We start from the raw sequence: 8,813 nt of genomic DNA on the forward strand, positions 1-8,813 counted from the left end.
GGCTATGCCAATCACTTGACCGCCTCGTCTGGCTACCGTATGGACACAGAGCCTCGACATGGAGCATCAAACCGATCCAAAGGGATCATTGTCGCGTCCCTATTCTGTTCATCCCCCGCCCGATGTGTGCCATCTAATGCCACGAAGGCCATGTCTGAGACAAGGTCACGTGGGCATTTGTTGCAGATTAGAATCGGTGGTTCTGCCCATCGCGAGATTCAAAAGACGCCACGGAATGACACAGCAGGCCTTCCATGTGAGTCAAGACCAGTGTATCTGCGTCGACGTCGTGCTTGCGTCACGAAAAGTGGCCCTGGAGAATGTCGCCAGGCGAGCTGGTGCTTCCGTACGACGTGGCAGCAGCCCAACAAATGTGCGCACAAGGTGCACCTCTTCGTTGCTTCGCGCAGCGAAAAACGCAATATGGATAGTTCGCCGGCGGCATGCACAGGGCGAAAGTTGAGAATATTCCGTAGCCGCGTGGGCGACTGGAGTATCAGATCAAAGCTCCTTTTGGAAATGCGCCTTGAACTTGCGCGTCGCACGGTCCGCCGATCTGACCATGAGCTGATCTCCCAGCAAGTCAAAGACAAAGACGTTCCCTTGATGTGGCTTCTTGTCGTCGCTAGTGGCCTCTGGCAACTTGGTCGCTGACTCGGTTGAAGTGCCTTCAGTTGGTTTGCTAGGGACTTGTACCTCCACGCGAAAGGTCGTCCCCTCCTTGGGCACCATCTTCACGCCCTGCTTCCGCGTCACTATCTCCAGGACATGCTTGCGATCCCTCACCACGACCCCCTTGATGCCGACGCGCCCAGGACATCGACTGCGAACAACCTTGACAATCGCCCCGTGGAACTCGGCGCTCGCAAGCTTCGCCGCCGTGTTGGGTCCGCCGGTATATACGTCGCTGCCGAGCACCTCGTTGATGTAGCCGTGCCATAGCTTGTTGAGTGGCTCGTAGATCTCGTACTTTTGACCCTCGCGAGGGATGTCGTGCAGACCTAACCGCCTCTTCTCGCGTGCTGAGAGTGGTGCCGGCTTTTGTTTTTTCTTGTCCTTCTCTGCTTGCCTCTTTCTTCGTCGCGCAGCGCGGCTGTTGAGCTCGGAGGGCGGTGGAGATGTCGCGCGCAAATGCAGTTTTCGATGCTGGATCTTCTCTGTGTAGATTATCTCCACGGCTTGGGGCGAATGCGCCCTCGCGAGGAGATCGCGCGTCGCCTTGGCGTTCTCTGCGTTGGTTGCCATTGCGTACATGCAAGACAGGTCGAGGTGCAGGCGTCACATGCTGAGCTTGACGATGGACATTATTCTTGGTTCCCCACATTAATTACGTACAGTGCACAAGACAGTGCGCAACACGGCCGATCGACCCCAGATTCCCAGTCCAACCTCGGAAGCTCGACCTTCCCCAGCTTTGACATGGCTTCTTCCTCTCCCGCGAGCCGCTCCAAGTGGCAATCCGTGCCTTTGCCCGTTTTTTGATGCTCCAAGAACTTCCGTCCCTTGTTTCCTCTACTTCTGCTCATTTGTTGTACCCGTGATACCCCCCTCCCCCAGCCGCCATGGACGAGAATGGCGACCTCATCGACCCGGCTAGCACTTCGGCGCCGGATCTCCAGATTCTTGGCGACGAGATCACCCTGCAGCCCAGCGGCTTCGTCGAGCAGAAGACCACCTCGGCCGAGCACGAACAGGCGCTCATGAACCAGTTCGCTTCATTCCGTGCCGAACCTCTCCAATTCCTGCGCGAAGTGTCCCTCTACGTATCTGGCAAAGGATGGCGCGCGTACGACCGCGTCATCGGCCAGCCCGTCTTCTACCCCGGGTTCTCGGACCACATGAAGAGCATGGTCATGGCGGCGCCCCTGCTACAAAAACGAATCGCGCAGCTGGCGGAGAGCAGGGTGCAGGTGGAGGAGAAGGAGGGTCTGATCGACAAGGCGGCAGAAGACCATGCCCTGAGGAGGGCGCAGAGGAAGAGCGAGCTAGAGGGTGCCCTGCAAGAGGTTGCGGAGAAGTTGACCGATGACATGATCTGCAAGATGGAGAGCAAGCCTTTCATCAGAGGCGCGTACTACCTGTGCACCCAGCTCCTCACGCGGGCGTACCACCAGGGGATCCACGTCTCGAGCGAGGAGATTCTGCGGTTGCGAAAGGTGGCCGACATGGCCGCCAAGAAGAAGCAGAGTATCGTCTTCTTGCCGAGTCATCGCTCCCACGTGGACTATGTCTCCCTGCAACTCATCTGCTACCGCCTGGGCTTGACCCTACCCGTTGTCGTTGCGGGCGACAATCTCAACATCCCTGCCCTGGGTAGCTTCCTCCAGCACGCAGGTGCCATGTGGATCAGGAGGTCGTTCGGCGACGATGCGCTGTACGGAACGCTGGTGCAGGCCTACATTGACACGATGCTGCAAGAGGGCTTCAACCTCGAGTGCTTCATTGAGGGCGGCCGGTCACGTACAGGCAAGCTTCTGCCTCCTAAATTCGGCATCCTGAGTTTCGTCCTTGACAGCATTCTGTCAGGCCGGGTGGAGGATACCATCATCTGCCCCGTCAGCACGCAGTACGACAAGGTCATCGAGACGGAAGGCTACGTCACCGAGTTGCTCGGCGTGCCCAAGAAGAAGGAGAACTTGGCCGACTTCCTGAGCAGCGGATCGTCGGTCCTGTCGCTGAAGCTCGGTCGAGTCGACGTGCGCTTCAACAAGCCGTGGAGTCTGAGAATGTTCCTCGAGACGCAGCTGTCGAGACTGCCCAAGGTGCCCGCAGGCCTCTCCACGAACCACCATAACCCGGAAGTGCGAGCCACGCGCGAGAAGCTGCTCAGGATATTGGGCTACAAGGTCCTCGGGGACATCAACCAGGTATCGGTGGTCATGCCCACCGCGCTCATCGGCACCATCCTCCTCACCCTACGCGGGCGCGGCGTCGGCAAGGACGAGCTCATCCGCCGCGTCGAGTGGCTCACCACACGCGTCCGTGCCAAGGGTGGCCGCGTTGCTCATTTCGGCAATGCGCCGCTGTCGGAAATTGTCGATCGTGGACTGGAGGTACTCGGCAAAGACCTCGTGGGTGTTGTCGAGGGTCTACCGGAGCCGACGTACTACGCCGTCGACCGCTTCCAACTCTCATTCTACCGCAACATGACAATTCACCTGTTCATCTACGAGGCGCTCGTCAGTGCGGCCATGTACATGCGCGTAAAGATGGGCGGCGGGCCGTCGATGCAAGATATCTCGCACGAGGAGCTGCGCGACCAGGTCTTCTTCTTGTCGACCCTCTTCCGAGGCGAATTCATCTTTGGCAACGAGGGTCTCGACGCCAATCTGGACAGGACTATTAAAGGCCTCGAGGCGGACCACGTCATTCATGTCCATCGTGATGAGAGTGGAAAGGTGGTCAAGATTGGGCTGTCAGACGAGGAAAGGAATGTTGGACGGGAAAACTATGACTTTTATTGTTTCCTGATATGGCCTTTCATCGAGGCCAGTTGGCTGGCCGCCGTGTCTCTCATGGGCTTGACACCGCCGAGCAAGGAGCACGAGGATACTTGGATCGAGCTGAACAAGGCGCAGAACACGGCGCAGCTGGTGAGTCCCTTGTCATCTTGCCACAGAAAATGTTATACTGACATGGAGCAGCTCGGCAAGACACTGTACCACCAAGGTGATCTGTCGTACTTTGAAGCCGTCAACAAGGAGACCCTGCGAAACTCGTACCTCCGCTTCGAGCAGGAGACCATGGTCCACGTTGTCAAATCCAAGGATCCCAAGGTCCCTCCGCGCGTCCAGCTCGATCCGTCCTGGCGGCCGCCCCGCGACCCCGAGACAAACGCTCTTATGGCGGAGGGCAAACTCTGGGACTTTACCGAGCAGATCGCCAAGTCACGGCGCGAGGGCAAGAATAGGCGAGACGGCGCGACAGTCAGCTCGAGGGTCCTGCGTCTATCGGATGAACTGGGTCGCGCGCTCTTTGAAGAGGCAGCAGGCCAGGACAAGGTACCCAGTCGCCTCAGTGCGGAGGAGAGGGATACAGTACGGCGAGCGCGGAAAGCGGCGCGTAGCAGGGGCAAGCTGGACGCGCGAGCCATGTTGTAGCCTGTATTGTGATGATTCTATATAATATCCTCTTTTGGTCTGCAAACGCCAACACTATGTAAATGCATGCATGGGTATTATAATTCTACATATCCTTCTCGACAGGTCGGAGGATGATGTTGTCTAACAAGCGCACCGCTGGCCCGTCGCCGTGGCCCAGGTCTTCGCCTGGCGCTGCCTTCTCCACGGGCAGCATCTTGATGGCGCCACTGAGCACGGCACCCTTGGCGGGATCAACCGCATCGACCTCCTGCATGGTGTCCGGGTCAGCGAGGGAGACATAGTCCACCTCGAACAGCGTCCTCTCCTCGGGGCCCAGCGCCTTTTGCTCGGACAGGACTTGTTGCAGCAACTGATTCGCCGGGCGGAGAATCTCCTCTCTCGAGAGCGTCTTGCCACCATTGTACGCGCTCTCCGCCGCGCACAGCGCATTCCACAGTACGACAGCCACCTTCCTCCGCCGGACACCGAGGTACACGTTTCGCGAGCTCAGCGCGAGGCCGTCCTTGGCATCACGCTCAGTCGGCACGACCACCGTCTCCAGCGGCATCATAAAGTCCTGCACCATGCGCCGCAGCACCACCGTCTGCTGCACATCCTTCTGGCCAAGGTACACCCGCGTTGGCTGCACAATGTTGAACAGCTTCATGCACACGGTCGCCACGCCGCGGAAAAAGGTCGGCCGCGAGGCACCCTCCAGCACCTCCCCGACGGGCGTGATGGTCACAAAGCTGCCCTTGGAGTGGACCTCCTGCCCGGGGAAACCGCTGGGGTACATCTCCGCCGTGCGCGGGGCGAAGACGGCGCTCACGCGGCCCAGGTTGCCGCCGTCGCCGGCCAGTTCGCGGTCCACGCGGCGGAGTGCCTCGCAGTCGGCGTCCCAGGTCGAGGGGTACGTGTCCAGGTCCTCGGTCTGGGCGAACTGGGCGGGGTTGACGTAGATGCTGACGACGACGTGGTGATTCTCGCGGGCGGCGGCGCGAATCAGGGCGATGTGACCTGCGTGGAGGGCGCCCATGGTGGGCACGAGGCCGATTGTGCGGTGGGCCTCGACGAGGGGACGGCGCCAGGCATGGAGGGAGGCGATGGAGGGGTGGATGAGGATGGGCGAGTTGGGGATCGTGTTGTTGTTATTCTTGGGGGCCGACATTTTCCTGCGCGTGGACGACGTCTTGGCTGTGCCGCAGGCTGTTCGGATCTGCGAGGAGGGTACTACCAGTCGGAAGAATGGCGTAGCTGTCGCGTGCTGCGTGCGCATGAGGAGGAGAGGTCGGAGGAACATGGAGGGCGGGGGAGTGTGTGGAGATTTATACAACGCAGCACGAAAGGGAATGAGTCAACTAATACAAGGAGAGGCGCAAGGAGAGGCCATTATCGGGGCGCAATGGGCGGCGCGAGGGCTTTTTGGGAAGCAATGGTGATGGTTTCTGCATCGCATTTCTTGGACTGGTGGAGAGATGAGGTTGCAGTGCATCAGTACATGCATGAGACTGCCTTGTCGCATATGCGGAGATGCATGGCCGTATGCATATATTAGGGGCAGCTGGCGCCAGGCTTCCAACTTGCTTCTCTTTCTTAAGATTTAATCGTTACCTCAAGTATAGCAGTGCTTTGCTCTGACTTCACTTCCTGCTCAGATCAACAAGCTGTTATAGTCTTATGAAAGTGTGTGTACACATCATTGAGTAAAGAGATCTATCATATTATCCAAGCAACCCGCAGCCAACAACGCCAATATCCCAGTCAGGTAGCCGCTCATTCATTCCTCATTAACGCAATCCTTCGCCTGCGTCTGCATGCACCTTTGCTGTGTCCTGTCGATCCAAATGAACATTGACTGCATCGATCAGGCCATGCCGCCAGAAGCCGCACCCGGGCTCAGCTTGTTCCACCGCGTAGCCAGGCCCACCAGGGTAGCGACGCCAGTCGCGGCGATACACATGGCGAATACAACCTTGAGGCCCGCCATGTAGCCGTCAATCACATCACCCTGCAGCTCTACCGGGAAGCGATGGCGGATCTCGGTCGCGCCCGTGAGGATGAGTGTCGCTCTGTCGATATCCGGGACCCGCGACACGACGTGGGCGACCATCTGGTTCAGGAAGGCTGCCTGAGCGCCCGAGACTAAGAAGGCTCCACCAAGACCCTGGAAGACTAAATGAACCGTTAGCTCTTGGTCTCATACAAATCTGTCAAGTCACTCACACAGAAGCATGCCCGTGGCAGACGCGAGGTCCCTGGGCTCGGCATTCCCCTGCACCGCAATCATGGGGATCTGGAAGGCGACACCCCATCCGACACCAGCGAGAATCTGGTAGCCGATCCACTCGCCCGTGGTGGAATGGATGTTGAGCGTATAGAGAAGCCCAGCGCCAATGGTGGCCACGGCACCGCCGCCCAGCAGCAGAGGCTGGTAGTAGCCCTTGGCTGAGATCAGCGCGCCGCTGACAATGGTGCCGATGGTGACCGAGATGATCATGGGTAGGTTGCGCACGCCCGACATAGTGGGCGAGGTGTTGTGCACGGACTGAAAGTAGATGGGGATGTAGTAGATGGCGGCGAAGAAGCCACCGGCAAAGATGAAGGCGTACGCGGACATGACAAAGTTGGTCCGGCTCCTAGCTAGACGGGGCGAGATCATGGCCCGCTCGCCCTGGAGCCACTGCAGAGCGGCCCACGCGCCGACCATGAGCACGAAGCCGACGAGCAGGCCGATGACGATGGACGAGTTCCACGCGTGCGCGACGCCGCCGTACTGCACGGCCAGGAGGTAGGTGATGGTGGCGCCCATGACGAGCGCGACGCCGGGCAGATCCATCTGGAGGAACTTCTCCTTCAGAGGCGCCTCCTCGGGCTTGGCCTGCTTGGGTGTCTGGAAGAAGAAGAAGATGACGGCGGCCGAGATGGCGCCGATCGGCAGGTTGATGTAAAAGCACCAGCGCCACGAGACGTTGTCAGTAAAGGCACCGCCCAGAAGGGGGCCGATGACACTGCCCGCACCGTACGCGGCGCCCAGGATGCCAGTGAAGGCAGGCCTCTTCATCGGGGGCGCCGAGAAGCCAATGATGGTGTACGCACCGGCACCTAGCCCAGCGGCGCCGACGCCCGCAATGGCACGTCCGGCGATGAGCGTGTTGGCGTTGGGAGCCGCGCCGCAGATTGTGGAGCCGATTTCGAAGATGAGGATGGCGATGAGGAAGGACGTCTTGAGTGGGAAGAACTTGTATATCTTGCCCCAGGTCGACTGGAAGGCCCCAACCGTCATGAAGAAAGCGGCTCCGTACCATCCAACCTTTTCGAGACCCTGGAACTCGTCGGTGATCTTGGGGATGGCAGTGGCCACGATCGTCATGTCGAGGGACAGCAGGAAGATGCTCAGGACCAGCGCGACGACGATAAAGGCCATCTTGATACCGGTGGGGTATTCAATGTCGTCTTCTGCCTCCGGGGTCATGGTGTTGGCTTCGGGTTTGCTCGTCAGGATGGACGCAGAGTCTCGTGCTGACGAGCCGTTGACGGCGTCCTTTTCGTGGAGGGACAAGGGCTCGCCGTGAAGTGTTGAGGCACTTGAGGCAGACCTATCCCCCGTCTGGGGGACCTTGAGGTTAGGTGAAGTCATTGTGCTGTTCTGATGGAGGCTCGTGATGTATAAGGCTCTGAGTGTGATCACTTGTTGACACGGGGCGGCAGCTCGGGCACTTATGTACTACATCCAGCCATGTCGTGCCTGCCTCACCATAAGCTCAACCTCATCAGTCCGGCCATTTTTCGCCATTTTTTCTGGCGGACTTATTGTTAAGCATATTCTGGCAGTCAGCACGATTTTTCGGGTGGATGACTCGACGGGGTGTCTAATAGCCCGGTCATGTTGATAACTCCGCTGCGGGCGGACGGCGTGGATCAAATACCCGCTGCCGTGTGTTGTTAGTACGTGCGGCTCTAAAGTCCAGGCATGGATGGTGCCTAATTAGCATGGATGTTATCGGTCATCACGTTGAAATCTCATGCTAAGTCCGGGTCTCGGTCCATGGACATTGGGCTATTGCCGTCGCCCTGCAGCAGAAGACAAGGAATAAGCTACATGTACGACGACCTCAATCAGCCATTCTAGTGCAACGCCCATTTCGTGCACGAGCCAGATAAGCTTCGACATGGGCACGCCCAGAGAATAGATGTCTCTGGAACCTGGTCTTTAGCCCTGTCATTATGGTAACCCTGAAGCGATCGTGCTGGGATAGCGAGATTGAACAGCAGTCCCGACATGCAAGACATGGCGAGACCCACGACTCTATCTCCATTTTTGTGACCTGTCACCGGGCGTGAGCCATAATCAATCATGAATTCTGATTTGAGAGTCTTTTCTGCGCCAAACGGGCGGCTAGTCAACGCTAACCACCACCAGTTCAGTCAGCATCACCATGAGCCATAAGCATAACGTTCTGAACGCTACGCGCCTTACTCGATTGCTCAGGCCAATCGGGATCCCACGTGCATTTCGAAGGGCTCCCGTGGGCTTCCATTCGCCTGGTTGTGATTCCTAGATGATCGCGCGCAGCGTCGTCAAAGACATTTGTTCAATTAGTCACAAGTCCGCACCGCAAGCTCAACATCGCTCAATTGTCCATTAGTGTCGCGCTTGTGGAAAAGGAAAGAAAATTTACCAGACGCCACAATGGGGACTAAATAATTAACAGATGAACGCAACATCGGATC

At 58.2% G+C, this 8,813-nt stretch overlaps 4 protein-coding genes across 4 annotated transcripts; 1 reads left to right on the forward strand and 3 right to left on the reverse strand.

Moving 5' to 3' along the window:
• Positions 1-501: 501 nt before the first annotated feature.
• Positions 502-1,443, reverse strand: F5Z01DRAFT_691421 (Rof/RNase P-like protein; the record flags this gene model as incomplete). The annotated part of the gene is made up of 1 exon (XM_046266153.1): positions 502-1,443. Exon 1 carries the CDS (start codon positions 1,252-1,254, stop codon positions 502-504), a length of 753 nt encoding a protein of 250 aa, XP_046115808.1. The 5' UTR covers positions 1,255-1,443.
• F5Z01DRAFT_256555 (acyltransferase-domain-containing protein) lies at positions 1,444-4,143 on the forward strand. The gene is made up of 2 exons (XM_046258537.1): positions 1,444-3,593; positions 3,645-4,143. Exons 1-2 carry the CDS (start codon positions 1,563-1,565, stop codon positions 4,098-4,100), a joined length of 2,487 nt encoding a protein of 828 aa, XP_046115809.1. The 5' UTR covers positions 1,444-1,562; the 3' UTR covers positions 4,101-4,143.
• Positions 4,144-4,185: 42 nt separating this feature from the next.
• Positions 4,186-5,250, reverse strand: F5Z01DRAFT_626745 (uncharacterized protein; the record flags this gene model as incomplete). Its single annotated transcript, XM_046261501.1, has 1 exon — positions 4,186-5,250. One exon carries the CDS (start codon positions 5,248-5,250, stop codon positions 4,186-4,188), a length of 1,065 nt encoding a protein of 354 aa, XP_046115810.1.
• A 604-nt stretch (positions 5,251-5,854) lies between these two features.
• On the reverse strand, positions 5,855-7,963 carry F5Z01DRAFT_256588 (major facilitator superfamily transporter). The gene is made up of 2 exons (XM_046258539.1): positions 6,306-7,963; positions 5,855-6,254 (listed from the first exon to the last, which is right to left on the reverse strand). The coding sequence occupies exons 1-2, from the start codon at positions 7,717-7,719 to the stop codon at positions 5,947-5,949; spliced, it is 1,722 nt and encodes a 573-aa protein (XP_046115811.1). The 5' UTR covers positions 7,720-7,963; the 3' UTR covers positions 5,855-5,946.
• Between the last annotated feature and the right edge of the window lie 850 nt (positions 7,964-8,813).

This window comes from Emericellopsis atlantica (assembly GCF_019669845.1).
Source record: "Emericellopsis atlantica unplaced genomic scaffold F5Z01scaffold_24, whole genome shotgun sequence".
NCBI lineage: Eukaryota > Fungi > Ascomycota > Sordariomycetes > Hypocreales > Bionectriaceae > Emericellopsis > Emericellopsis atlantica.